Source organism: Rasamsonia byssochlamydoides (assembly GCF_041956645.1).
Source record: "Rasamsonia byssochlamydoides strain NRRL 3658 unplaced genomic scaffold VTN77scaffold_57, whole genome shotgun sequence".
NCBI lineage: Eukaryota > Fungi > Ascomycota > Eurotiomycetes > Eurotiales > Trichocomaceae > Rasamsonia > Rasamsonia byssochlamydoides.
In genome coordinates, this window is record NW_027192440.1 from 143,151 (window position 1) to 170,674 (window position 27,524).

The following is a 27,524-nucleotide window of genomic DNA, read 5'->3' on the forward strand; positions in this document are numbered from 1 at the left end:
GAGTTAAGTATACTGTAAGAAACGAATTACTCTAGAACTCCTTCCTATCTTTTGAACGAAGACGAAATAAAGAAATATAATATAAAGACTTTGATAAAGACAGACAGGGGGAAAAAGAAAATGCAGGATTAGTAGAGAAGAAGAAGAAAAGATCGTGAGAATAGAATCTATCTATCTAGGCTGATTAATTAAATATATATACAGTATAAGTACAGTACAAGCCCAAACGAGCAAATCTCAGGCTGAAAAGAAACTTTCATGAAGGGTTGAATCGGTTCGAATCGAATCAATATGATTTCATTCCATCCATCCAGTCGTCATATCCATCCATCCATTTACTTTTTTTTCCGTTTTTTTTTTCGTTTGTGGCTTGGGTAGACACCTTCCTAATTACCCGCCTAGCTTTTGCTGCTTGATTGATTGCTTACTTGCTCGTTTGCTTTACTTCAACGAAGTTCTAGAAGATCTCTTTTTGCTTGCTTGCTTTGTTCCTCTAAAATAAAATACCCCAATAAATAAATAAAGGGAATAAATACAAGATGGCTGGGAGATTCAGATACACCCTCACTGATCTGATCTGATCTGATCTGATCTGATCTGAGACAAGAAAAGACGAGACAAACAACAGAATTCTCAGTCTCGGAAAGAAATTATGAACAAATATTGGCTGGCTGTATTTGATTTGATTGGATTTGATTGGACTTGGCTTATTACAAGGAGGCGATATCATCTCGGCTGTAGATTTAGGTGCAGTTTATTTAGCGAAGAAGAGAAGAATTTGAAACTTGAGCTCCGTTTAAATTAGTTAATCGATGACAACTGCATACCTGTTGTGTTGATAATAACATAACTATCTACCAGACTACCACTACCTAGGTATCTACCTAATACACCTAGAGCGCCGTCGCCGTTTCGTTCTAAAACATCGTATCATTCTGTTCCATCATTCCATTCTCATCCATTCTGATCCGACACGATACGACACGATGCAACACAACACGACGTAACAGAGGTATAAAAATAGAGAGAAAAGGAAGATAGTGATATCAGGGGCAGACAGACTAAGAGAGTAGTAAAGGTAGATATTAATGATAGATACATACGCATCTGTCAGGCAACTAAGTCGTCCAGTGCGCATGTCCACCAGGCGGGGGCCAGTCATACTCCTCGACGTTGTGGTAGACATCCTCGACCACGTTGTCATAGTGGTCTGCTTCAGTCCCATCGAAGGGTTCAAGTCTCCCCCCAACATACCTCGGCTGGGCAAGTGGCCTGATCGAGGGCCAGTCCAGGTCGCCACTCCACCAGCGGATGTCATCCTCATAGCCCTCATACGGCAGCGGTTCCTCCGGCTCGGCGATATCGGCGTCTCGACCGCGCTTCACGACCACCAGCATCTCTCTCTCCCACTCTCGATCGGACATCCTCACTGCCCGAGGTTGCGGCCTTGATGACGACGGTGGATTGGCCTCGTTCACTGTATTCCGGTACAGGATGTCATTCTCGTCGAGGATCAGCCGCGTCTCCGGGCAGAGGATTGGGGGAGTACGGTGGACGGTGTCCGGAGTCGGGTAGGCGACTTTCGCGCGGTAGACCGTCACTGACGCACCAGAGTTTGCCCCGTCGCGTCTGAAGAGATCCTCCTCCCAGTTGGTCGGCAGCCCAACCCGGGTTTCATAGCCATATTCTCCATGGACGAGAGACCACATGATTGCCATGCTGTCCGGCGCGATGAAGTTGAGTCGCCGCCATCCATTCCCCTTCGCGACCAACCTGGTGATGACATGCCAGGTCGTCCTGTCGTTAAGCGAGGAGAACACCGTGAGGGTGTCCAGACGCAGCGCAGGCAGCAGCTTGAGTATGGCCACCGGCCCGTAGATGACGATGCTACCGAAATGTCCCGGATGAAGGTCGTTGCCGTCCGCTTCTGGGGTCTGGATAAACAACGACTCGGCCCAGATGCGGAGATGGCGAATCTGCGAGACAGTGCTTTTCGGCAATGGGGTGAGCTTGTCTAGCAGGGTGCAAGGGTCGTCGAAGTTGAAGAGCACGCGGCCCAACCAAAGGTCTCCCGCTTCCTGGTAAATCAGACGGCAGGCGTAAAGAATGGCTAGACTGTGACGGCGAGGCTTCTTCCTGTGCATGTGGATAGAGTTGTCTGCAAGCCTCTTGCCAAACGTGAGGCGAGTGGAGCCGAAGAGGAAGTCGTAGATCACGAGTCGAAGTTCCGCTGGCAGCGAAAGGAACGGGCTTATTTCAGCAGGAGTGGGAGCAGCAGTAGTATCCGCCCTGGCGGGGGAGTTCAGAGCCATGGCTGGTGAGACGTATGGACTGACAGCTATTGACAACCAGCAGTAATAACGGTCTGAATATGCTGTCAACTCGCCCTTGAGGAGCCGGAGCTGGATAAAGAAAGCTCTTCCAAAGAAGCACAATCGAACGAGAGAATAAAAAAGACTTGATACTTAGTAAATGCTTGCAGTATGGATTCAAGATGATGATGAACTGGGTCTGGAAGGAAGGTTCTGTCTGTAAAGATGTGTGAGTAAACAGAGCACGAACGCATGTAGGTATCTCAGGTGATGGATCACCTACCTGCTTCGTGATTCTGTTTGACAGCAATCTCCAGACAAACCTGCCTAGGTAAATTCGTGCTAAATTGATCTGTCGCTAACTGTTGTGAATTGCAATACTTTTCTGATGTAAAGAAAGCAACAGGGGATACGAGGAATGATATGGACGCTCCTGCCTATTGACGTGCATTGTCTCCCATATTGGTTACTCCCGGCAATCAGGAGGAGAGGAATAGGGTTGTGCCGTAAGTGTACAGTTGTTATCTTCAGTCATTGTCTTCAGTTCAAAAACGGTAGAAGTTATCTCTGGCACGGTCAACGGATGCATCCCTCTAACGCCATCTATTATTACCCAATATTATTATTATACAATTTGCTCAGCACCAAGACGTCGCACAGAGTTGGGACTTTTGATTGCTGTTGACTCTTGCTCATGAGTACTGCGGTTGACATACAGATTCGTTCTCTATACTCAAACTTTTCCCCTCCCTTTTGTTGTCGTCGTTGCTGATTCATGGTGAAGGGTCCAGATACATTGCTAAAAATATGAATTCCGTTAAGAGAATGCGAGCTGTAATCCAATCAAGCAAGACTGAACAGCACGAGTTCGCCATCGAGCAATGGCAACTGATGCCCACCAATACAATTTCGCAGTTCTGATGGGGCCGTCACTTACATACTCTTCTATGAATAAGGTGAGGCTTCGACAGTTCGAGGGAGAAACAGGCTACGATTCCACGCCGACGGGATTCGAATGTTGCTCTTCGCTGGTCTCGTCTTTGTCGTGTTCCCGGTCCTCGTCACTTGCAATTGGCGAGGTTGGTCGGCTTTGCAAGTCACGCAGGGATGTCCGCGTCCGTGTCATCTAATGAGTTACATGAGCATTTATTCAAAATGAAGGATAAAACACGAGACGAACCCATGCTCTGACACCGCCAATCAGGCCCAGGCTGTAGCCCGTGGCAAAGTCCTCATTCCGTCCAGACGCTGGAGCGTCGGGACGATGCGAGCTATCCAGTCGCGAGAGATGGGTCTTGGACGCGCGAGGGCTGGTCACGTCAGCACCATTCCGGGTGCTGCGCGCAGGGCTACTCGGTCGGCTGCTCTGCCAAAACTGGCGGAACTCCTTTGTCAACTCCTGGCCGGTCATGGTCCAGTTGTTCCGAATGCTCTCGCGAAGCTCAGCCACGTGGCGCTTGATCTCAAGCTCGTTCTTCTTAAGCCACGAGACATTGAGTTCCTGTCTCGAGGCGCCCCGTTTGAATTGACGAGTAATATATTTATCATAGTCACGGACAATCCTAACCACGAGCTAGCATCAGTGACATATTCCGAACAGCTGAGAAAAGGGGAAAGTTCAAAGATTGGTAGGAACGAACTTTGTAATGATCCCTGTCGTGCTGACGCCTTCTGTTCGTTGAGTTACGAGGAATTTCCCCTGAGCCTTGATCGGGGCATAGATGTCGTCTCCCTCGTCCGCTTTGTACGGGAGGTCGTCGTGTGCAACATAGTCGATCTTGTGCTCTTCCAGGAACTCCGGAGTGACGATCCATGGGCAATTGGGAATGACTTCGTCCACCCATCTGCAATGCCGGACCGTCTCTGCCCGCTCTGCAGCCGATAGGACGGTAATACCTTTTCGCTTGTGTGTCTCTTCATCTCCAGTCACACCAACGATGAGATACACCTCAGGAAAGGCTTTTTTAGCTTGTTCGAGTTGCCGCATGTGTCTGCCGTCCTCCGTCAGTGAATATGTACGAGGGGGGCATGAATTGGTCAACACACCCTAGGTGGAACAGGTCAAACACCCCGTCCGCGTAAACCCGAACCGGTCTACCCGTGGGCGGAGAGTTGGTATGGTAGCCGACAGGATCCTGAAGCCCGGCTCTCAATGGCGGATCGAGGAACAATGCCGTGTCGCCATGATATTTTGCCGTATTGAGCAATGCTTTGCCGTGGGAAGCTATTCTGCGTTTCGAGCGGCTTTCGATATCGGCGCTGGCCTCGGTGGTTTCGGATGGCTCGCCGGGATCCTCCTTGCTGATGGAAAGGCCTTCAGCAGCGGTGCCATTGCTCATCGCCGACAGACCATCGGCATCTTCGTCGCTGGAACGCGTCCGCGCCCGCTTCGAAGGGGGGACATTATTGCTTGTGGCATCGATGGATTGGGAACTTTTCTTGTGCTTGGTTGCCGGGGCGGTGGGCGCGGCGGACTCGTCGCCTTCTTCTCCTGAGGCGTCGCGCGACGAGGGCTGCAACAGATCCGCGGTGGACGACCGGGGAAGATCCGCAGGTAAATGTTGCGAGGAGCTTCGCTTGCGCTTGCCAGCGCTGGTAGGAGACGATGAGGACATGCTCTTGGATGAGTCCTTCAGAATTGCGTCTCTTGAAAGCTCTCTGTCAGCCTCAGGAGAGGAGGAGATAAAAAAAATACCCAAGGACGTGTAAAATGCCTACTGGACCAAGAGTACAGTGCCAATCAGACGGACGGTTTCAAAAGGGAAACACGGGGCTTCCAAGCGCCAATGCCAGAAGATCACGGGCCCTGTCGCTTAAAAAAAATTAAAAAGATGCTGGACAAGCCGACAAGGAGCTGTGGGGACCCCAAGCCCAAGCCACCGAAGGAGCCCTCTAAGACAACGGGGAAGGAATCTCTTTTGCAACACGCATCAAGGACGATACTGAGTGATCCAGGATTCAGAAATCTCTGACTTTTCTCCCCCTTCTATGAGATATGGAAGCAGGAGAAGTAGGTACAGACCTCGGATGACGTGTTGATGCGGGCTGGACTTTCCCATGGATTCCTGTCCCGGTGCGCTAAGCGCTCAACCACTGGCCAACGGGTAGATGCGGGTCACGTCATACGGGAGCGTCCGCAGACCGTTGGGACTTGGGAATAAGGCAGAAAAGAAGGAGGAGGGGAAACGAGTTAAATCGTAGAGTTAAATCATAAAAAGACGAAAGAACCTCACTATCACGAGCTCAATGCCTCCCGAGATTACTTGTGCCCATTGATACAGATTACAGCCTGGACATTGATCCAAGGAAACTGGTGCGTACGTAGGGAAAGACGAGCTCTCGTTATCATATCTATGAGATCCGCCAACAAAAGGTATTGGGACGGAGTACAAATTCGAAGCAGACAAACGGCGTCAAAAGTAGTACGATTCATCCAGTCCAAATGAGACTAAAAGGAGCTCAAACTGCACGTGCAAGCTTATGAAAGTACCGGTTACGCCATGATGTGTGCAAAACCACCCTTTGATCCTTGCCATCCCTTTCTGCTCCCACAGCTCTCGCTAGCCCAGACATCTATCCAGACGCAGGCCTTCGTTTGCCACATCGCACAGCACAGCCTCAGCAAAAAGAAAAGAAACGACGGGACGGTAAGCACAGGGCTCAACTAGGGAAATAAGGGAAAAAAAAAACAAGAGAAGAAACATGACAAAAGGGGAGGTTATCACAAGAAATCCGGGCCGTGGGGAGGCTGTGCAGTGTGTGTATGGACGTAAAAGACAATGCTTTCTCGTCGAGGCAATGGCATGTGAGGTTTCAGAACGCCCCGGAAGCGCCACTTCAACAGAAATTATTTGGGGTCGGAGAAGAGTGGCCGTCCGAGACCGCGGTCCTCTGCAGGAAGGGGCGAATTAAAGGAGCGCAAGGAAGCGAACAGCGATCGGGTAGAAATCGTGGGGGATCAATAGAACCGTCATGATCATCATCATCGTCTTCCTAAACCAAAGGGAAGGGGAAAATGAAACAGAGGGAACGACCGTGACTAAGACTCGGAGGGTTTCTCGCCGTCTTCATTGCCTTTGCCAGACGACGATTCCGTTGTGATCGAAGAGGCCGAGGCAGTAGTTTGGGAGGTGTCACTCTTCTGAGGGTTGTTCTGATCGGTAAGCTCAGGTCCAGGAGTTCCTTCACGTTGCTCTCTGGAGGCGTCATTGGCAGACTCAGTGGAGCTGTTCCGTACCTGGCTTTCGTCGCTTTTGTTTTCGTCGGCAGGGTCGAAGAGATCCTCCTCATCCTGATCAGCACGAACTTCAGTCCCATCCCCCAGAAGAATGATCCTGCCACCGCGGACGCTGAAGGCCCTCGACCGGTTGTCAACCTCCAGATCGTAATCGTCTGGGCTCTCATCAAACTGATGCCGGACACCCGGGCCGCGTAATTCAGCTGCAGCCCATCAGTCAGCAGGACTTCGCGTCCTAGGAAGTCTTATGAAACTTGCCGTACTCGGGAGGAGCGCAAGGGCCGTCGCCTCTGGCAACCCGCTCTGCGATGGTATTGTACCACTCCTCCTTCGTCTTCCCGTTGAGGATTCCAACGATCACCATAGTCATGTTGTCGCATCCTACACCACCGGTTTCACTGTTGGAAGCCAGGCAGTTGTCCATCAAGTTCTCACAGATCTGGTACAACTCCTGTTTGGCGGCAATGCCTCTCCTCACAAACTCAATCACCGCCTGAGAAGATTGGCAATCCCAGATACCTATTGTCTCATCAATTTCTGTCGTAGCAGTTGTCTTGTGCAAGTCAAAACAAGGAAAACGTACCATCGCAAGCAATGACGAGGAATTCGTCGTCTTCGGTGATTTCGTGGACGGTTACATCTGGAAAAGCAGTAACAATCTGTTGTTCCGGGGACAGGTCGGCGCTCTTCTTGAACTCGAAGTCACCAATCGCGCGGGACAAGGCCAGATTGCCATTGACGCGCCCAAAGTCCACAAATCCTCCTGCAGCACTTATACGAGCTTTCTCGCCTGCAGACAATCGTTAGAGTGCTATACACGGATTTTAAATATGCAGGGGAAGTCAGACCTTCGTTCTGGGGCTTATGGTCAAAGGATAATGGCTTGGCCCGGCCCTTCACACCAAGCACAGACCGCGAGTCACCTGCATTGGCCTGATTTTTGTATTTTAGTATCAATCACAAGAACAGCCATTGCAGGTACTTACCACCCAGATTTTATCCTTGGAGATGACGCCGACAGAAGCGGTGCAACCAGAGACTTCTTCCTCATATTTGGGGTCTAACCACGTTAGCGATCATGATCCACGAGAGCACACCTCGGGGCTTGCAGGGAGGGCGCCAACAGACCTTCCAAGATAGCACGGTCGGTAGCCAAGAACCCATCTTTTAGGGCTTGCTCAATATCACCCCGTGCAAATGCCTCTTGCTTGGCGACGATCTTGTGTACATTCTCTCCTGCAAATAAGGCCACCTTGTCTCCTCCATGCCCATCATATACGCCAAAGAATGACAGTCGCTTATCTGGTGAGGTGGGTTTCCCTGAGCTATCTAGATACTTGGCCTGCAGATCAAGCACTGCAGCATGGGCGTCCTCCATGCTGATTCTCCAGCCCTGCATTGCCGAGAGTCCGTACAGAACGCATTCATCTTGGCCCTGGGCAGACGTCTAGAGATTTAAAATTAAACCAGCGTCAGCAACATCACCATAGTCAGGGTGGGAGAGAAACAAAACATCGACTGGACAGAATTGAGAATTGAAGCAACTGAAAATATATGCACAAGGATCCATGATTAGATGTGTCATGGCTGATAAGGCAGTAAAGTAGCATCATCTGGAGAGGCATTCCGCCCCGCGCAAGCTGAATGCTGTGAGTGGTGCTGCATGGTAAGGAGAAGACAATGAATTGCACCAAAGACACAATTTGAAGTATTATCGTCGAGATATGAGCTCATATAGGGGGTTCGTAACAGAATGGACCCCAGGCAGAGGAAAGAAATTCTCACCTTCTCTACAACGGGTTCCGATAAGGTCTGCCCCATGATTTATGGCAGGTCACGATCAACACTGAAAGTATCTGCTTGCCTCTCACGATCATGCACGGCCGGGAGATCTCATCCACCAGTGTCAGTTTGCCAGTATGGGGTGAGAACGGCGCAGGAGGAAGGGCGGCGTTCTGGAGGGGGAGGTACCGGTATTCAGCAGCTTTAGCGCAAAATCGATCGAGAGAGGATGTGGGGGGAAGAGACTGAGCAGGGTGGAGAGACGCAGGCACTAGGGGGAGTCCGCAAGGAACAGCTCCAGGGAGAAACTGAGACTGTAAAGCGGAGACGAGAATGGCAATTTGGTGTCTAAGATAGCAAAGAATCACAGGCAATCTAGGAGGAGAGTGTGTGCAGGGTCTGCAAGTCGCGTGTTGGAGGCAGTCCAGTCGGAGATGAGAAATGACGAAAATACTTAGCGTCTGGTGACTGGCAGCCTGCGGTACGACGGTACAGTACCATACCGCCAGACTGCAGGCGGAAGGGAATGGAGGCTGGTAATTAACCAAACGAAACGCCCATTCCCATTCCCTTCCCCCGTCCTAACAAAGCCCTCTGAGCCAGGTGAATGAATGGCCAGCCTGGTCTTCCCATGAGCTTTTTCCTTATCACCATACTGCATCGGGCATCCTGTACATATACTAGGAAAATTGTGCTTCACTACTGTTCCTACTATTCGTCCCTGCTCTTACGCGGTCAGTCAGAGACTGACTGTATCGCCCCAGTGTCTCCATTTTTTGTATCTGGCCCCAACAAGCAACGCATCCAGGAGGTGAGGTCCTGGGGGGTTTACTAGTACTACTCTCTCACGTCGATGGCGGCGTCGATCTGACAGAATTTTCACTCTGGACCATTTTCATTCACCCGCAGCCTGCTGCCTGGCTCGGCTTCGCTTCAGACCGCCCAAGCCCAGGCTTTTTTCGTTCACCCCCGCCCAGTCCAGGCCCTGCCCTTGCTACCAAGCAGCCTGGGCCTCGTCCGTTCTGACTGGCTGGCACGATCTCTCCGGTGGCGGTTTGTTGCTCCGTACTGATCTCCCGGAGATCAAAGCTTCTCCAGTCGCCAAACTCTTCCCCAGGTTTGACTGATCCCAGATAAACTCAGCCGGCAGATAAGCAGTGCCACCTGTGTGGAGGGCCAGAGGATCAAAAATTAAATTACCCCTATCTCTCTTATAAATATGCCACGGAAGACGCAGATAACGTAGAAGGTATACTGAGCACTATCAAACAAAAGTATTCCGAGGTATCTTTCCGAAAACATAGCGTGTCCAAACAGATACGGAGTACACTAAGCAAAAATGAACGCGATGTCCGCCATCCAGAATTGACCAATTTAGTTGAGAATATCCCAAAGGAAAAGAAACAAACAAAAAAATTCGTCAAAAGTTCTGCCTTCATGGCGTCACACGAACGCCAGGTCTCCTCTGCAACTTTCTGTAATTTCTCGTCCCAGACTGTCACTCTCCTCGATGCTGACAGGCCGCCGCTCCTGGTTGTCAGCCAACTCCCAATGTCGATCGTCTGATCGTGCCGCTGGACTGCTGTCCTGTCCGTCAGTTTGTATCAGACTCATTCGACAGACTTGGCTGGAAGGTTCGTCAGCTGCTGATGGACCCTCCTCACCGGCCGCCGCTGGGTCCGGCTCTACCTCGTTGACATTGGAAAGAGGGTGCGAATTCACTCGATGCCACTGCCTACGTCCCTCATGATCTTCCCGCTCGTCGATCAAGTCATTGCAATCGTCGGAGGCTATCCTCGAATCGCCTGATGCGAAGCGTCGGGTGCTGCTCAGGCTGCCTTGGCTCCAGAACCGCGGGATCTGTGCGATCGCGTCGTTATACTTTTGAATCAAGCTTGTTTGACTGCCTCTCATCCGCGGCACATTCAATCCATCAAAATTGGTTGCTTGCGACATTGGCCGAAGCTGAGTGGAATGGCGAAAATCATCCGTATATACCGACGCGGACATCGCCGTAGAGATCGGACGGACCTGAAGCGATTGTCGATGATCTTCTGCATTTGTCGAGACAGAAGCAGCGGTTTCCGCAACGCTAGAACTTCGGCGTGCCTTTTCCAGAGCACGACAACCTGACGACCCCCAACTGTTCAGTCGGGACGAGAACAGTGGATTACTTGAGTTCCGGCTCCTCGCCCGACCCTGGATAAAAGCTTGGAAAGAGTCCTCCGGATGCGTAGATGAACCGGCCTCTCCATAAGGCATTATACTAACTCGCTTCGATTGTTCGCGTTGTGTAGACGGTAAACTGTTTCTTACTCGGGCGGGAGGAGGGCGAGGAAACAGAGTCGCCAAATTCTCAATGCTGGTGTCGTCGCCGCTTTGGAAGGACATCTGTGTACTCTGCCAGGACATTCTTAGCATTGCATGCCCTAGTGGTTCGAATCCACCTGCTCCATGACCTGCGCCACTGAGTCTCGGCGGAAGTCCAGACGCCACTGATGATAACCCACTTGAACGCCTGGAGTATCTTTTGGATTTGGTTGATATGGCGGAATCTCTCTTAAACGATCGGGATTGGATTGGTTTCAGAGGCTCTCTCTTCGAGTATCTCCTCGTACTATGATGATGGGAGAGAGGAGAGCTCTGAGACACACTTGTGCTTCCTTTGGTAGCTTCTGGAGCCTGTTGGGAAAACTGATTTTCTTGATCTGCCATGTCAGGAGTTCGCTCTTCTTCATTCTTTAGAGAATCGGTCTCCCAGAGGGGTCCAAGTTCCAGACGGGGAGCAACCGAACGAGTGGACGAACTTGATGAGCTTCGCTGTGCCTGGTGTTGTTCTTGTTCTTCACATTGCTCATCTGGCTGGCATTTCGGTAGCTCTTTCATTTTAGGTGATGGTGAAGGCGGTGTCTCCTGATCATGTCCTCCACTTTCGGCTGTCGCTCGACGCCTATGTCGCCACCAACAAAGCAGGATAGCCATGGTGACGATGACAACAAACGGTACCACAATGGCAATCGCTATGATCCCAGCCTGTCGCTGATGGATTGGATCTTCTGGCCCAGAGGAGCTCTGATCGTTGACATCGACTCCTTGGCCCGGTTTGGATACGTTGAGATTGAGGTTGCGTGTCTCGACAATTGACCCTTGGCTGGCAATCAATTTGATAGAAAAGGTTTGGGGGGCCAAATTAGCTGGAACGTGCCCGTAGAGTGACCTGTTCGCGGCGTTATACTTCACCCAGGAAGACACTTCCCCCAAGTCAACATCCAACTTCACCGTGTCATCACTCAAGAGGAATTTGTCGAAGGTGTATGAAAAGTCTTCTCCAATCGTCGCATTGCAGCTTTCGACACCCTTGAAAAACAATTGAGAGACTCTGAGACGTATATCCAGAGTCGCAGTGTCCTGGTAAACGTCCGTGACCGTGACAGTGATATTCTCGTTCCCGGCGTCTTCAGGAGCTGTTCCGCTGAGTGATATGGTGTCATTATCCAGCGTCAACCAGCCCGGTGCATCAATTTTGATACTCGACAGATTCTGGCTAGTTGGGTGATGTCCGTCGATTGTTAGATCGTCAATGAAATGGGGGGTGCTGAAAGGCTGCCCTCTGGTGAAATTCAGCGTTTGCATAGTATGGTTAAATGCCATGATATGAGGACTGACGACGATATCAAAGCTGACAGTGGCTGCACTGAAACCGGCCACATCGGAGGCGATAATATTGAAATTAAAAGTCTGGGGCCCCCATGATGGAGACGATGGACTGTTTCCGGAGAATTTCAGAGACGATGGGTCAAAGCTGATCCAAGATGGAAGCGGCGAGTTGTCCGAAGACGTGGCGTAGTAGATTGTCGTGAAATGGGTGTTCGTAAACGTGTCGGATGCATTGAAGGCAAGGGAAAAAGGTCGGCCAGGGTACATGAAGACTGTAGAAGGGCTCGAAGTAGGGCCAGTTTTAGCCAACTGAGATAGGAGTGACTTCCCGGGTCCTGGTCCTGCGTCGTTCGATACGACCAGTGTTACACTCATGTCAGCTGATCCTGATTGATCTGATGCAACGAGACCAAATTGGACTGCGCCCGTATCCCCAGCACCCGGCGTCCCATACAGGGTCCGGCTACCACTATCGAGATGTAGCCATGCTGGAGCATTCGAAAGCGAATATTTTAGACCAGCTCCACCGTTGACGAAAGTGCCCTCGGAGAAGCTGAACCTGAAAGGTTTGGAGACTCGAGCAACCGGTGGCAGTTGGGCATTGATAGGATAATTAGCCACTGGTACCGCGGCGACAGCCCAAACGAAGGTTAGCAGAGCAGCCAAAAGAGACGTATCAATCATATTTCGTCGACGCAGTTCAGTCATTGCATCCGATTGTTAGCTGATGATAGAGAGTCGAAACCGAATGCTCGGGGCTCGGCGGCAAAGTCATCAGAGTGAGAAGACACGATGGCAAAGAGAAGCTAAGCCGTGAAAATAAACAGGTCAGGAAGGTTCCTGAGAGCCCTCGTGAGCCTCAAAGATGTCCATCAGAGAAGCCAGAACCAGGGGTAAAGAACTAGAAAACGCCGGACGCGGGGCGTGTAACCCCTTCGAAGTAGCCATGTCTGAATATGTTTGACGTTACAAATGCACGGGAATGGCTGGTGACTCGTGAGTCTCACAGACTGACAGTCAAACGTGTGTGTAAGAAGACCGCGAGGCTCGTGTCCCGGAGATTTTATGACGCCGCAAGGGGCATTCCACACGACGGCTAGGGATCCAACCACAGCCATCCTTGACAGCCCAAGGGGGAAAGGGAGACTAAACGTAAGCCATCCTGGAGAGCTCAGATTGCTTATCAAGGTCCTGAACCACGTTCAAGATTGAGGACCATTCGAATACCTGTGCGCCCAGGCGCGTAGTAATCGGCGACTTCTTCCCGTTCCTCAAAACCACAACGGGCGTACAGCGCTCGGGCCGGTTGTCTGTCTCTGTCAACCCATAGCTGGATGTACTGACAGCCCTCCCTTTGGAGCCGTTGTCGAATATGCTCGAGGAGCTTTTTTCCAATCCCCTTTCTTCGATATGATTCTGCGACACAGACCTTGTGCAATAGGGCAGCGCCCTTCTGCCGAACATAAACGGCATAGGCAACTAGGGTTGAAGGAGCACCAGCTGGAAAGGAAGGGGTATTCATCGCGTAAATGACCCGCGTGTTAGGTTTCTTCCTCCATAGGTCAGCACTGAAGTCAAAGGCTTCATTGGAGGGGAAAGTCTTCTTCTCGACGCGTGCGATTCGCGCAAGAATGTCAAGAGCCTCATTTTGCTTCAAGGAATGAATATCCGATATGACTAGGCATTCAGCCATAGCTCCAGCTCCAAATGGAAGTCTAGAAACCTAGAAGACCAAGAATAGGAATAATTAAGCTGCAAGTTGTTTGCGCTGTTGAACTTGCAACGCAAAGAAGCTCTCGGGCAAGCCTTCCAAGGTTGGTAGCGTCAGAACTTCAGGTCTACCTCCGCAGCTCCCCCACCCGAGATGCAAATCAACTGAGTTTATCTACTAGTCACTTGCAGACCAGCTGCTTTAATCACCACTGTAACGGCACAATACACAGTCCTGAGCTTTCCCACATTATCAATTGGAATTTGATACACATACAGTTTGGCATCCCAGCCAAATTGGAGGCGTGATGCCGTCGCAACAAGATGACAAACGCCAAGCGGCGCGTGAAGTAATTGACATTCTTCACGAAATATCAACACTACTCGTACGTGTCTTATTGCCTCCAATCGCCTAATCCCTCGCTCGACGTTCTTCCTGGCCATAAGCAAAGTGGAAACTGACTAAGAATTTTCTATATCTGTCTAGAACACCCATCTCGACCGAACGGAACTCTCCTTATGTGTCTCTCTCATCGAAAACGGAGTCAATCCCGACGCGCTAGCCGTACGTCTTTGCGGGTTTTTCATCACTCTTTTGCCGTACGTAAACAAGAGGCTAACGCTGCTCGAGCTGTTTTAGGCCGTTATTAAAGAGTTGCGGAAGGAGGCGGCAGCTGCTGAAGGAGCTATCAACGGCTGAGCAGAGCCAGAATAGATACACCCCTTGCTGTGTCCGACACTAATGGACTAAATCCATCGTATATGGCAAAAGGATCCTGGCGTTCGGTGTTTTCTGTCTATCACGCTTGTGCGATTACAAGATACCCCACATGGACAATGAAGGCGCTCATTCCATTCTACATTCAAGGAGACATACATAAATCGCGGGAAACCTCTGTAACGCTTCTCCCACGTCAACCGCAGGACGATTTCTCCTGTCCTACTCATGAACCTGAATTAAGCGCCGGGCAAACACGTGCTGAACTCGGAGAATGACAATTGAAATGGTAGATTTCTTTACGGAAGGGATATCTCAAATTGAAAAGGGGCAATAACAAACAGTCTGGTTGACATCGGATACTCCATTATTTCTTGTCCTCGGCTTTCGAACCGGATCCGAGGTCTGCGGCCATGGCCTCCGTCGTGGCTTTCTTTACACGATCCGCTTCATCTGCACTGAGGTCCTTGGTCTTGGTATCTCTCTCGTCCTCGCTATCGCCAAGGCTGAAGGGATCATTGTCCCCCACAGGGGATGGCTCCACCGTAGACAGTGGCTGCCATTTGCTTGATTTGCCGGTCGATGTTGTGCGTTTCGTTGATTCCGGAGCGTCGTAGAGATTGTCAATTTCTTCCGGTGGGCCTTCTTGGAAGGATACCTTTCTCCGATCTTGAGGTGCAGAAGTTTTGTAGAGATTGGGGTTCGCGAGCGGACGCATGGGACGAGGTGGAGCAGCTGCCAGATGTTTTAGTATCTCTATTCTTATAGCAAAACCTAGCCATGGTCACAAACCTTCTGCATCTCTTAACTCCAAAGCAGAGAAGTCGTCGCTCAGAAGCTGAGGATCAGCATCATACCGTTCCCGGTCACCACTGCGACGGGCTGAATCGCCACTTCGTCTAGGTCGGTTGTAGCTCTCTCCATATCCTTGATGGTAGGATGAACGAGGCTCGTCATCGTCGCCATCGAGTTTTTTCTTGAGACTCTGCACCCAAGCGTTCACTTTCGACTGGGTCTCCAAGAAGCCCTTGCGAATGTTCTCGCGGATTACCGGCAAGTCATCTTCAGTGGAACATTAGCAATCGGAGAAAACGAGACTATCAGGCGGGTCTGCGCACCCTCGAAGAAGTTGTACTCTCGTTCCTCCTCTTCGTCGTCATCCTCAGGATGTCTTGGCCTTGATCCTCTCCAAGACGCTTGTCCGCGACGCGCAGACCCACTGTAGTGTTCAGCCAGCTGACGAGCATACATCTCATCTTCTTCCAGTTGTTTCCGTGTCGTAGACGTAGCCGGATATGACGGCCGTGGTGGCTTGGGTGGCGGAAGCTCTTCTTGCGCACTGGGATCCGTCATGCCTGTATTTAGTCAGTTGATGGACCGTCCGAGGCTTGTAGACCGGGTTTGGCTAACCAAGCAGTGCATGGAAAGCTCGTTCCACATTGTAGTCACTAGCTGTCAAAACTGCCTTAATCACCGCGGCATCTACGGTAGGAAAGGCTTCCTTGAGAGTATTCTGCGCTTGCTGTCGCGGACTCAACGGGCGAGGAGGCTTAGGCGGGGGAACTTCTGTCTCCGGAGTAGTGGTAACACCAGTCTCTTGAGGCTCATCATCAAAGTCTAGAGGCCGTGCAGTTGTTGGGGATTCAGGATTCGAGTTGCTTCCTCCAGTCGACACCTTGGTGGGCGTGCCCTGCGGGGGAGTCAGGTCAGCAAGTTCCAGGCAGCACAGGTCCAAGAGACGTCCGTACAATTTTCCCTTCGTCCGCCATGGCGGTCACTATCAAATGAATGCTGTGAGATTATAGCGACGGTAATAATTCAAATCTTCCTGCGATCTTGAAGAGAGAAGTGTGCAGATTGCAGCGGCTAATAGTAGTAAGATAGTAGGAATGTCTCCTTTGCCTCCATCACCGCCCAAACAGTAGCAGGTAGCTGCAGCCTATCACGGGCCACTGCAGGTACCCACTTAGGCACCTCCCATTTCTTGCATCACTTGACACCGCTTTTCGCGCCACACTTGTGGCCCGCACTGCCACACATGCTACACCTGCCACACCTGCCACACCCTGTGACAGAGGCTCCCTTATGTAAGCGGTTCTCGATAACTAATACAATTTGGTTGTCGGTGGAACATGACCTGCAAGCTTCCCACAAGCTCATGATCAGAAAAGTCGAGACATAATGTGATGTTTCGACTCCATTGATTTCGAAATGAATAGAAATTGCATCAGCTCACTACATGTACTTTAGGGATTCGATACCCAGAGCATCAGAGCATCCAATGATCATGAAATAATAGTACACAGTCCAAATGGCTGAGGACTTTGATCTCTCATCGACATTCATTCCCGCGCTGTATAAGCCGGCTGCATTGCTCCCAATTGCCCGTCACAGAGAGAGCCTGTTGTATCTCATCGAGACGTTTCCTGTCACGATCGTCGTCGGGCAAACTGGGAGCGGAAAAACCACACAACTGCCACAGTATCTCGACCAGGCAGGATGGACTGCGGACGGCAAAGTTATTGGAGTGACTCAGGTATGTCCAGTAGCGTGAACAAAAGTTGTTTAACTTTCATCTCATCTCAAATGTTTTTGCTATGGAGATGATGGCGAGCTAAGCAAAATTTATTACAGCCGCGCCGGGTGGCTGCGACTACCGTTGCCATGAGAGTGGCAGAGGAGATGCGCTGCAAGGTCGGGGAGGAGGTGGGCTATTCCATTCGATTTGAAGATGTCACATCGGCCGCGACGAGGATTAAGTTCCTCACGGACGGGATGCTACTTCGAGAGGCGCTCGTTGACCCTCTCCTTTCTCGGTACTCGGTCATCATGGTGGATGAGGCTCATGAACGATCACTCAGTACCGATGTTTTGTTAGGTATTCTGAAGAAGATTCGAAGGAAAAGACCCGAGCTCCGAATTGTAATCAGCAGTGCAACCCTGCAGGCGGAGGACTTTTTACGCTTCTTCGCGGGTGATGAAGTCCAACCTGGAGGAGATGGCAAAGAAATTGGCGGCGACATCGGCCGTATTATCAGTCTGGAGGGCAGAATGTACCCTGTTGATATCCTTTACCTAGAAAGTCCTGCTGAGGACTATGTTGAACGAGCCGTCAAAACAGTATTCGACATACATACTCAAGAACCTGAAGGGGATATCTTGGTATTCCTGACGGGTCGCGAGGAGGTTGAGAGCACAGTACAGATGATCTCCGAGCGAGCTGCAACGCTTCATCCGAAAGCTCCAGCTCTGCTCCCTCTGCCCCTTTTTTCGGGTCTTACCAGCGAAAAACAACTTTATGTCTTCGAACCTGCCCCCGAAAACACGCGGAAAGTTATCGTGTCGACAAATATCGCGGAGGCATCTGTCACCATCGATGGCATTGTTTACGTAGTTGATTGCGGATTTGCGAAACTCAGGGCATATAACCCGCACACCGGTATTGAGACTTTGACAGCGGTTCCAATTTCGAAAGCATCGGCTACTCAGCGTGCCGGGCGAGCTGGAAGAACGAAACCCGGCAAATGCTTTCGACTCTACACCCAGCAGTCCTACGAGATGCTACCAGAAACGACAGTTCCTGAAATACAGCGTTCCAATCTGGCCCCTGTCGTCATGCAACTCAAGGCGCTAGGTATTGATAATGTTGCGCGCTTTGACTTCCTAACACCTCCCCCCGCTGAGCTGGTCATCCGAGCTCTGGAATTGCTTTATTCCTTAGGTGCAGTAGATGACTATGCCAAGCTCACCAAGCCCCTGGGACTGCGCATGGCAGAGCTTGCGGTTGAGCCGATGATGGGCAAGGTCCTCCTCAGCGCTCCCTCCTTCGGTTGCCTGAGCGAGATTCTTTCGATTGCTGCTATGGTTAGCTTACAGGGGTCCGTTTGGGTACATCATGAAGGTGACAAAAAGGCAACCGAGAGCGCTCGCAGAAAATTCGCCGTCGAGGAAGGTGATCACCTCACCTACCTGAACGTATACCAGGCATTCATTACGAAGGGGAAAAAGGATCCCAAGTGGTGCCGCGACCACTATCTGAATTACAGATCCCTGCTGCGAGCAGTGAGCATTAGGTCTCAACTGAAACGATACCTCGAGCGATTCGGGATACAAGTCGATGAGAGCCTTTCTTCCAGTCATCGAGAGGCAGATCTTGCCAAGAAACCCGAGCAAATTTGTCGTTGTCTTACAACCGGTTATTTTGCCCATGCTGCCAGGATGCAACCTGATGGAACTTTCAAGACAGTGAGCGGAGGACTCACGCTCCATGCCCATCCCAGTTCTTTGATGTTTGTATGTGTCAGCTCTTTTATACCCCCTTTTTTGTTTGATGACTGACGCTGATGGATATTGTCGACAGAATCGTAAAGCAGACTGGGTCATCTTTCACGAAATCCTTGAAACGGGAGATAAAATATTTATCCGTGATATAACGAAGATCGAGAAAAATTGGCTTCTCGAGTATGCGCCAGAGTACTACAAAGTGAGTTAGAGCTCTGTGGGAGTTGATAATATCGATATCATATGGCTTTATGATGCAATAGATATACTAGTTATGTAGTCATGAATAGAACTTGATATTCTAAAGGATTCATAAGCAATGTAGAAGTCCTAACAGATTACCTGAGGCATCTCAAAAACTTGTGATAGTACATACCATGCATCGTTCAGGAATCTTAGGAGTTAAAGGCTGCTCTTGCCTGTTTGAGATTGGGAACTGAACAAAGACGTCAGTAGAAGGCACGTGTTGCAGACAGACTTTAGGTAACTGCCACCCGTTTGGATTCCGAAATGTGGAGCAGACCCAAGAGTCAAACTCAAGTAAAGCCATAGCTCTTCTCATCATTTAATTATGGCCCTGCGATAAAACTCCCAGTATCCTCCAAAATGTCGGGACATGATCACCATGACCATGGTCATTGTGGCCACTGCCATGGACATGATGGCCATGATCACTCTAATGACATTACCCCAGCTATTCAATCGCTTCTGTACTCTCAGATCCAGTTTGATACAATCCTCACCTTGAACGGTATGTCTCATTACCCTGAACACCACACCGATAGTCGCATTCATATGACTTTTATTGATTATTTTGCACCCAATGAACAGAGAAAGTTCCCCGATCTGGAGCTGCTATTGTTCAAAAGACATGGGCTGAGAGGCTGAATGAGCATCCTGAACTGGAAAGCGATGCTGATGAGCAGATCCTTATGCACATCCCGTTCGTGAACCGCCCCCTCTCTTTTTCGTTGTGGTTGCTGCGATATGCCCAACTTAATCCACAATTCTACCCCGCCATACCCCGCGTCCATACATCCATGTTTTCTGCAGCATCATGTCGCCAATGATGGTGACAACAACACCTAAAAGGAGAAACTGACCACACTGATTTAATGCATACATCTTAAGCTGACTTGCGGAAACTTGGAAATTGAACAGATTCGCGGGGCAAGTGAAGCTCCACTCCATACTTATCTATACCGCTCCAACTCCAGCTGCTCCAAAGACCCTCAAGCTCTTCAAAAACCGTGATGATCTGGACTTCTCTACGGCGTCAGATCTTGCTGCTACACAAACGATTGAGGTGCCACAGCCAGTACCAGGATCGGACGTCTTTGAGTTGCCGCTGAACCGAGCGTTGTGGAATACGACTACCTCGGTCACTCTCTTCTTTGAAGATAACTGGAGCGGAGGTGATGAAGAGACCACAAAGGTCGGATACATTGGATTCAAAGGACAATTCATGGCATTGAATCGTGAGCCGGTGAGCGTGCTTTATGAAGCGGCGGCCAACCCCAGCGACCATGTTGCTATTCAAGGTGTGGAGGCCGTTGGTAGAAGAATAATGCCGGGACAGTAATATTCTCGAACAAACAGCAGCCAAGAAAGTTGCAGAACTGAACATGCAGCCTCCAGACTGGATCTAAAGAATATATAATAGCGGAATCGTATCGTTTCGTGTATACTTAGTATGGTTGCCTGCGCAGCGGGAGATATGAAGGATATTAACCAAACGACACGGAACTGTCAGCAGGAGTGCTAGGAAATAAAGCAAATCATTGTAATAACCGCAGGAGGCTAGAACGTAGACTGCAACCGGTCTTATCAATATATTAAAACCCAAAAATGCCACCAACGCCAGTAATTCTTCGCTATGCGTACAGCTGAAAACCGACAGGAAAAGGAGACAGCATGAGAGTCGATTCCTCCGGGGCGCTAGTCAAGCTGCTAACATGGCAGCTCGCTCCCGCGCTCTCGCCTTCGCCCTTGCTTTCGCCTTCTGTGCTTTCTCTTCCTCTGTTTCTTCAGGTAACGTAGCCGTAGGAGCATCCGGTAGATGGACGGGACCTTCGACCTCTCGTTGCAGAGCCTCGAGCTCATCCTCGACCTCGTCCTCATCTTGGTTGGACATCTGGCCAGCGAGCATTCGGCTGACTTCCTGTATAGTCGTACCAACGTCAGCATCTGTATCGGCAGATTGCGGAAATTTACAATAACGGGTACGGACCTCTTGATATGCTCTGGCTTCTTCCGTGTCCTCCATCAGTTTCTCTACAGCTGCTAAGCCGCCCATCTCCTTCTGAATGGCCTGTAGGACCTTCGTCCCCTGCTGCAACCCGAAGAGCACATCCTTCTGGACGAGCGCAAATTCGACTTGCGACGTCAGTTGCTCCAACTGCGCCAACTGCGCGTCCGTCTTTGCGAGGAGCGACTCCTGGTATTTCTTGCGCCGGAGCGCCAGAAGGGCCCGTCGCCGGTCGTTACGCGCGAGACACTCCTTCGCAATCGCCGTTTCGCGATCGGTCAGAACAGTAATCCGCTTCTGGTACTGATGCAACTTGTCGCGCTGGTTCTTCAAATCCAGAATAGCTCTGTTGCGGTGTTAGAAGCAGAGTGGAAGATCACGTTGATTCAACAAGACACGGGGCATGATCCGTCCTAGGGGTTAGACACGCATAAAGCAAAAGAACTCACCTGTCCTGGGCGGTAATCTTATGGGAGCTGTTGGCGTTTCCCATTGTTGCAGCATCCTCCCTGTTGTCAATGAGACGATCGCGAGAAATGACGTCCTTCCCGATGATAAACCGGTGCGCCAGTACCGTACTAAGCTAAGGTACGGTATGACTCGTGGAGCATATCGATAACCTTGGAAAACAGCCTTGCAAGGACCCACCAACGGTCATTCGAGAGACCATCTTACTCGTGCCGATTCATCGAAGGAGTTAAAAGGTGTTCAAATAATTTTTTTTTCAATTCATCATAGAGCAGTCTTTTATCTGACGTAACGGAGAATTCAGAGGCACGTGGCACCCGATATTGAGGCCCACAGATAGCGGCCGTCGGCCCTTCCATTCTTCCGGTGCCCCCTCCCCTGCTTCTCCATCAAAAATTATTTTATCCCAAAACGGTCAATTGATTCGAACGAAAATCTCATTAGAGAATATCTATATCCCCGCGGGCCAACATGCCTCCCAGATACCGTGGAGGCAGGCCTACACTGAGCCAAGGCCTGGATCGAGAGGTAATCGCTTCTTTCATTATCTTCGTTTCAAAATTAAATCGAACGCTCATTGAGTTCTGTTATCCCGCAGATCTACCAAATTGTGCGCAAAATCGTGGACGAGCAACAGTCAGAAGGAAACCGAGTGCGCCTTTCCACTCATTTCATTTATGATACCATAAAGCGATCCAATTCCAGCCTCAACAGAAAACCGAAGAAACTCCTCGAAGATAGCATTGATCGTGTGCTGGAAGTGTTCCAAAGTGATGTCCTGGGGGATGGGGAGTCGGATTCGGTAGAGGGGGATTTTGAGGGTCTGGAAGAGGACAAACAGGCTGTTACGGTATGCCTTTCGAATTTCTACCCCCTCGCCGAATCCCACCTCCTAAATACTAACTGCACAAGGAATCCAATGGCATGAACAGAAGTATCGTAGGCATGTGGTCTACGTCAAAACCGTCGCCCGCACCCGCACCCGAGAAAGGCAACGATTCCTCTGCCGTGGAAACACCTGTACCTACGACAACGGCAAATAAGAGACGCCATCATGCAGGGGAATCAGTCGCCAAACGGCGCAAGGCAGATCATGCCATTGATAGATCCCCTCCGACCCACGTTAGCCTGGCAGATCTCGGTGGAGTGGATGATGTGTTGCAAGAATTGGGCGACCTCCTTATTCTACCGATGACCCGTCCTCAGATCTTTTCTTCCTCAAAGGTACAGCCTCCACGTGGTGTTCTGCTGCATGGCCCTCCGGGATGTGGAAAAACGATGATCGCAAATGCGTTTGCTGCCGATCTCGGCGTTCCGTTCATTTCTATATCGGCGCCGTCGATTGTGTCTGGTATGTCTGGAGAGTCGGAGAAGGCTCTTCGCGAACACTTTGAAGAAGCGAAAAAGCTCGCCCCGTGCCTAGTGTTCATCGATGAAATCGACGCGATAACGCCGAAAAGAGAGAGCGCGCAGAGAGAGATGGAGAAGCGGATCGTTGCTCAGCTTCTCACCTGCATGGATGATCTGGCACTTGAGAAGACGGATGGGAAGCCCGTCATCGTCCTTGCTGCCACAAACCGTCCTGACAGTCTGGATCCTGCCCTGCGGCGTGGAGGCCGATTCGACAAAGAAATCAATATGAGTGTGCCGTCTGAGCCCGTAAGGGAGCAGATTCTTCGTACGCTGACGCGGAAAATGCAACTCGCAGATGACATTGACTTTAAGACACTTGCCAAACGGACGCCCGGTTTTGTGGGTGCCGATCTTAACGACCTGGTCTCAACCGCCGGCTCTGCCGCCATCAAACGGTATCTAGAGCTCATGAGATCGAATACCGGCGAGGCGATGGATATAGAAGAAGAAGCAGAAGCAGAAGAGGGTGTGAATGCAAAAGTCAAAGAACTGCGTCGTCTCATCAAGCATGCCAAGGAGGCACCCATCGGAGAAGAAGCGCAGCCGGTATTGGTCTCGAATGCCGATTTCTTTGCGGCATTGCCGAAGATCCAGCCGTCGTCCAAACGTGAAGGGTTTGCAACGATTCCAGACACGACCTGGGCCGATATTGGTGCTTTGGGTTCAGTTCGGGAAGAGCTTGTCACGGCGATTGTCGAACCGATCAAGAATCCCGAAGTTTATGCGAGAGTGGGCATCACCGCTCCTACTGGGGTCCTCCTCTGGGGTCCTCCGGGATGTGGAAAGACGCTTCTCGCGAAAGCGGTGGCCAACGAGTCCCGCGCCAACTTCATCAGCGTCAAGGGCCCTGAACTGCTCAACAAATACGTCGGTGAATCCGAGCGTGCAGTCCGGCAGGTTTTCGTCCGGGCTCGCTCATCTGTACCCTGCGTCATCTTCTTCGACGAACTTGACGCCCTGGTCCCCCGTCGTGACGATACTCTCTCCGAGGCGTCCGCACGGGTCGTCAATACATTGCTGACGGAACTCGACGGCCTGGGCAGCAACCGCCAGGGCATCTACGTGATCGCGGCAACGAACCGTCCAGATATCATCGACCCCGCGATGCTGCGCCCAGGCCGTCTGGAGACGCTTCTCTTCGTCAACCTCCCCACTGCCCAAGAGCGGGTCGAGATCCTGCAGACTCTGGTCCGGAACCTGCCCATCGAATTCACCGATAACCTGCGCAAGTTGGCGGAGGAGTGTGAGGGATTCAGCGGCGCCGACCTGGGCAGTCTGCTCCGTAGGGCCGGTTACTCGGCCATCAAGCGGCGGGACACGATCAAATTCGAGGACTTTGTGGCCGCCAAGGAATATATTCGGCCTAGTGTCACCGATATGAAGAAATACGAGAAGCTGAGGCGGGAGTGGAGTAGTGGTGTGCTGTGATGACCAGGTCCACTCCATGAATTAGGCCTGAATCCTCATACCGTTACTTCCTAGTCTACAACTGATGTAGATATCCATTGTTTCCCATCTTGCTTTTTTCACTGTATATACGCATATATGCATGGATAGATGGATAGATACCACCCTTGCAGCTCGGCCTATCATGAGTCATGACGACATTCTGCTTTCGACTTGACTCTTGATGATATTTTGGGTTGACTATATGGGAGCTTTGCGTTTTTTTTTCTTTTTTTCTTTTTTTGTTCCACTTAACCTTTCTTGCTTCAGGTGAATAGATTCGGAGGACCTACATACTGTGTTCCTTTGGACCCGGTACCAGCATAAATATCAATGCTGTTGCCGCGTCCGGCAACGCTCAGTGAGGGAATTACTAGAAAGGGAAAGAATGAATGAAGCCGTTGAGAACCGTTATATTGAACCTCTCTACTAGACAACTTGGTGGTGAGAAAGGGAGCAGGAGGAGGTTTGGGGCGCACGGGCCAACGGAGCTGACTAAGCGTGTGGCCGGGAAGCCGGCTGCACCGAGAAATGCTTAATAGGCCTACGGATGGATCTATGTAGGTACTTAGTTATATATATGGGGAAAGAAAAACGCCGCCGTGTTCATTTATTCCTTTTCCATGATACGTAAACCTGGAGACCTAGAGACAAAAAGTAAGAAGGGGGGAGGGGGGAAATGAGGAAAGAAAAAAAAAGGTCACCATCAGATACGTTCAAACGTTCAATACGCGGGTATTTCATCTAGCTACAGTACAAATAAAATAAATATAACTTTTGACTTTTGATTACATCCACAATCGACATGTTCCATCTGCGCCGGCACTGACGCACCATGGCTGCGAAGGATGCCAGTCCACGTCCAAAACACCCAGTTCTCCCGTGATCTTGTGTCCTCGGAGTACTTTCAGAGGGACGATGCTGGCGTTGCTGAGCATGTCCCCAGTGACACTGCCGTGGAAAATCTGGAGAGAGCCATCGTCGCTAGCGTCTGCGAACAGTGGGTAGCGGCCGCTGGGGTGGAATTTGACGGCGCGGATGGCCTTGCGGTGGTAACGCAGTGTCTTGTATGGTCGGGCAGACAGGTCCAGATCGTGCCAGAGGAGACGTCGGTCATACGAACCCACGATGATGTTGTCTCCTCCCGCGGTTGTGGACGAGGTTGGATGCACGTCAAACGAGGAGATCCAGCGGGCACCTGGCTGCAGGATCTTGACCAGGAGCTGCCGCGACAGGTCGTAAGCGCGGATGGTGCGTTGGTTGGCGACAAAGAGGATCGGTTTAGACGGGTGGAAGTGTGCTGTCTGAGGAGGTCCGCCACCTTTGAGCCGGCGGCGGAAGGGATATTGCGTGAGATGCTTGGAGAGTGTGTGGATGGCAATGGCGGCGGAAGCCGGGGTGGAGGAGCCGGGGCAGACTGTGACAAAGTAGTCGCCGCGACGGTGCCACGAGATCGACTTGGCCACATATCGAAGTGGAATGACGGCACAGACCCCGGATTCAGCGAGAGACGCCGATGGTCGGATCCATTGTGGAGGTGTAATCTTGTTGGCTTCTGCCGGAGTCGACTTAGATTTGGTGGCAGCGTACCCCCAGCCGGCATCCAGCAGGTCGAGACTGGCCTTCTCCAGCTCTGGGTCCAGGATGGGAGGTACGGCGAGGAAAAGATCATCGCCGGCCGCGGCAACGAGGACCACGGCGTCCTTGCCTGGCCGCCAACGTACCACGTTGACGGGGTCCTCGTCACTCAACTTCACACTCCACGATTGGCGACCTGTAAGGAGCTCCCAGACCCGGACCGTTCCATCGTCACCACCACTGGCCAACCACAATCCAGACGGATCCACTGAGACTGAGCGCACACGTCCTTTGTGGCCTCTGAATAGAGTGGCACAAGCAGTAGGGAACGGCTTGAGCTCTTCAGGACTGGGAAGCTTCGGAAGCAAGCTCTCAGGATCGATGTTGAGCTTGCTTCTCCTAACTCTAGGAGCCAGATACAGATCCAGACAGCGTTCGAATTTCTCTTTGACAAAGTTCTCGTAGCCAGGAACTTTGCGTAGGGATCCGTAGTCTGTCGGGAGGTATTCCTTTTCGCGGTCCTCCGGGTCCGCTTCCTCCCACGCCTTTCTCTCCTTCTTGTCAGGCAGATACTCTGGCGGCGGGTGGTAACTCTCGTCGTAGCCTGGCGGGGGTAGTTTGGGAGCCGGAATGTGCATGATATGATCTTTCCTGGGCGTCTCATCGGCCCAAAGATCGTATTTGGCCACACCTTCTTCTGCCTCGTCCTCTTCAGACGGGGGCTTGTAAGGGAGAATACGGCCTTCTCTGATGGCACGCACAATCTTCATGACCCGTTTCGCCTCATGCTTGGACGGGACGAAGCGCCGTTTGGGCTCGGGGGCCGCACTGAGGGGCATGATCTCTTGCTTGCTGGTAAACCACTCCACCGTGGGCTCGTAAGGGTTGTAGCCTTCCTCTGGAATCTCATTCATCTGGACCTTGCGCAGCAATTCCAATTCGTCCTGGCTCAGTTCCAACGGCTTTCCGGTATCGGGATCCGTCAAGCCTGTCCAGCCCTTGGGGATCTCAATGCTATCCAGCAAAGCATCCAATGCTTCCCCCTTGGCTGGGCGCATGATCTTCTTTCCATTGATGTCGTATCCGATGTGAGGGTACTGGTCGTAAAAAGAAAGGGGGATGTTGCCAATGGTGTTGGCGTTCTCGTCGAATTCAGAGTAATCCGAATTGTCATCGGGATTGATCTCATCGTACACGTAGCGGTCATTGCCGTTGGCATCTTTTTCAATGCGATAATTGGGCACGTCGTCCGAATCGTCAGACTCATCTTGCTGATCCCCGTCGTTGTCTCGTAGGTCAACGTTGCTGGCAGACTTTCCATTTTTTCTCTTCAGACCATCCTGTTCATCTTCCTCCTCTTCCGAAGGAATTTCATCACTATCGAGCTCATCATCATCATCTGCGTCCTCGTCGCTGAACTCATCGACGATCTCGACCTCAGAGTCGCTCTCTTCTTCGGACGAGTCCTCAGCTCCATCGGAGAGGCTCCCATTCAGGTCTGCAGCATTCAACTCGTCTCCCGAAACAACGCCAGCTTCTTCTTCTTCGACATCTCTCGTTATCGCCTTGCGCTTCTTCGATGCCTTCCTGGAATCCATCTGGAGAGGCCTTTGCTGTCAGAGCAGCAAATGTTTCTCTTCTGAATCTTTTTTGCTTTCTCGGTGCGCCAAGATT

At 51.0% G+C, this 27,524-nt stretch overlaps 12 protein-coding genes across 12 annotated transcripts; 4 read left to right on the forward strand and 8 right to left on the reverse strand.

Annotated features, from left to right (window-relative positions):
• Nucleotides 1-1,118: 1,118 nt before the first annotated feature.
• Nucleotides 1,119-2,312, reverse strand: VTN77DRAFT_7125 (uncharacterized protein; the record flags this gene model as incomplete). The annotated part of the gene is made up of 1 exon (XM_069423480.1): nucleotides 1,119-2,312. One exon carries the CDS (start codon nucleotides 2,310-2,312, stop codon nucleotides 1,119-1,121), a length of 1,194 nt encoding a protein of 397 aa, XP_069275620.1.
• A 988-nt stretch (nucleotides 2,313-3,300) lies between these two features.
• Nucleotides 3,301-4,927, reverse strand: VTN77DRAFT_7126 (uncharacterized protein; the record flags this gene model as incomplete). Its single annotated transcript, XM_069423481.1, has 4 exons — nucleotides 3,301-3,438; nucleotides 3,493-3,874; nucleotides 3,953-4,303; nucleotides 4,359-4,927. The coding sequence occupies 4 exons, from the start codon at nucleotides 4,925-4,927 to the stop codon at nucleotides 3,301-3,303; spliced, it is 1,440 nt and encodes a 479-aa protein (XP_069275621.1).
• Nucleotides 4,928-6,351: 1,424 nt separating this feature from the next.
• On the reverse strand, nucleotides 6,352-8,370 carry VTN77DRAFT_7127 (uncharacterized protein; the record flags this gene model as incomplete). The annotated part of the gene is made up of 7 exons (XM_069423482.1): nucleotides 6,352-6,752; nucleotides 6,808-7,068; nucleotides 7,133-7,339; nucleotides 7,398-7,482; nucleotides 7,536-7,609; nucleotides 7,678-7,996; nucleotides 8,335-8,370. The coding sequence occupies 7 exons, from the start codon at nucleotides 8,368-8,370 to the stop codon at nucleotides 6,352-6,354; spliced, it is 1,383 nt and encodes a 460-aa protein (XP_069275622.1).
• Nucleotides 8,371-9,774: 1,404 nt separating this feature from the next.
• VTN77DRAFT_7128 (uncharacterized protein) lies at nucleotides 9,775-12,696 on the reverse strand (the record flags this gene model as incomplete). The annotated part of the gene is made up of 1 exon (XM_069423483.1): nucleotides 9,775-12,696. The coding sequence occupies one exon, from the start codon at nucleotides 12,694-12,696 to the stop codon at nucleotides 9,775-9,777; it is 2,922 nt and encodes a 973-aa protein (XP_069275623.1).
• A 475-nt stretch (nucleotides 12,697-13,171) lies between these two features.
• VTN77DRAFT_7129 (uncharacterized protein) lies at nucleotides 13,172-13,681 on the reverse strand (the record flags this gene model as incomplete). The annotated part of the gene is made up of 1 exon (XM_069423484.1): nucleotides 13,172-13,681. The coding sequence occupies one exon, from the start codon at nucleotides 13,679-13,681 to the stop codon at nucleotides 13,172-13,174; it is 510 nt and encodes a 169-aa protein (XP_069275624.1).
• Nucleotides 13,682-14,006: 325 nt separating this feature from the next.
• Nucleotides 14,007-14,398, forward strand: VTN77DRAFT_7130 (uncharacterized protein; the record flags this gene model as incomplete). The annotated part of the gene is made up of 3 exons (XM_069423486.1): nucleotides 14,007-14,084; nucleotides 14,186-14,263; nucleotides 14,339-14,398. The coding sequence occupies 3 exons, from the start codon at nucleotides 14,007-14,009 to the stop codon at nucleotides 14,396-14,398; spliced, it is 216 nt and encodes a 71-aa protein (XP_069275625.1).
• A 385-nt stretch (nucleotides 14,399-14,783) lies between these two features.
• On the reverse strand, nucleotides 14,784-16,185 carry VTN77DRAFT_7131 (uncharacterized protein; the record flags this gene model as incomplete). Its single annotated transcript, XM_069423487.1, has 5 exons — nucleotides 14,784-15,151; nucleotides 15,209-15,478; nucleotides 15,535-15,771; nucleotides 15,827-16,106; nucleotides 16,165-16,185. 5 exons carry the CDS (start codon nucleotides 16,183-16,185, stop codon nucleotides 14,784-14,786), a joined length of 1,176 nt encoding a protein of 391 aa, XP_069275626.1.
• A 542-nt stretch (nucleotides 16,186-16,727) lies between these two features.
• Nucleotides 16,728-18,908, forward strand: VTN77DRAFT_7132 (uncharacterized protein; the record flags this gene model as incomplete). The annotated part of the gene is made up of 3 exons (XM_069423488.1): nucleotides 16,728-16,952; nucleotides 17,051-18,709; nucleotides 18,777-18,908. The coding sequence occupies 3 exons, from the start codon at nucleotides 16,728-16,730 to the stop codon at nucleotides 18,906-18,908; spliced, it is 2,016 nt and encodes a 671-aa protein (XP_069275627.1).
• A 395-nt stretch (nucleotides 18,909-19,303) lies between these two features.
• Nucleotides 19,304-20,279, forward strand: VTN77DRAFT_7133 (uncharacterized protein; the record flags this gene model as incomplete). Its single annotated transcript, XM_069423489.1, has 3 exons — nucleotides 19,304-19,448; nucleotides 19,529-19,640; nucleotides 19,859-20,279. 3 exons carry the CDS (start codon nucleotides 19,304-19,306, stop codon nucleotides 20,277-20,279), a joined length of 678 nt encoding a protein of 225 aa, XP_069275628.1.
• A 360-nt stretch (nucleotides 20,280-20,639) lies between these two features.
• VTN77DRAFT_7134 (uncharacterized protein) lies at nucleotides 20,640-21,438 on the reverse strand (the record flags this gene model as incomplete). The annotated part of the gene is made up of 3 exons (XM_069423490.1): nucleotides 20,640-20,858; nucleotides 20,928-21,291; nucleotides 21,395-21,438. 3 exons carry the CDS (start codon nucleotides 21,436-21,438, stop codon nucleotides 20,640-20,642), a joined length of 627 nt encoding a protein of 208 aa, XP_069275629.1.
• Nucleotides 21,439-21,884: 446 nt separating this feature from the next.
• VTN77DRAFT_7135 (uncharacterized protein) lies at nucleotides 21,885-24,254 on the forward strand (the record flags this gene model as incomplete). Its single annotated transcript, XM_069423491.1, has 3 exons — nucleotides 21,885-21,941; nucleotides 22,012-22,263; nucleotides 22,326-24,254. 3 exons carry the CDS (start codon nucleotides 21,885-21,887, stop codon nucleotides 24,252-24,254), a joined length of 2,238 nt encoding a protein of 745 aa, XP_069275630.1.
• Nucleotides 24,255-25,060: 806 nt separating this feature from the next.
• On the reverse strand, nucleotides 25,061-27,448 carry VTN77DRAFT_7136 (uncharacterized protein; the record flags this gene model as incomplete). The annotated part of the gene is made up of 1 exon (XM_069423492.1): nucleotides 25,061-27,448. The coding sequence occupies one exon, from the start codon at nucleotides 27,446-27,448 to the stop codon at nucleotides 25,061-25,063; it is 2,388 nt and encodes a 795-aa protein (XP_069275631.1).
• Between the last annotated feature and the right edge of the window lie 76 nt (nucleotides 27,449-27,524).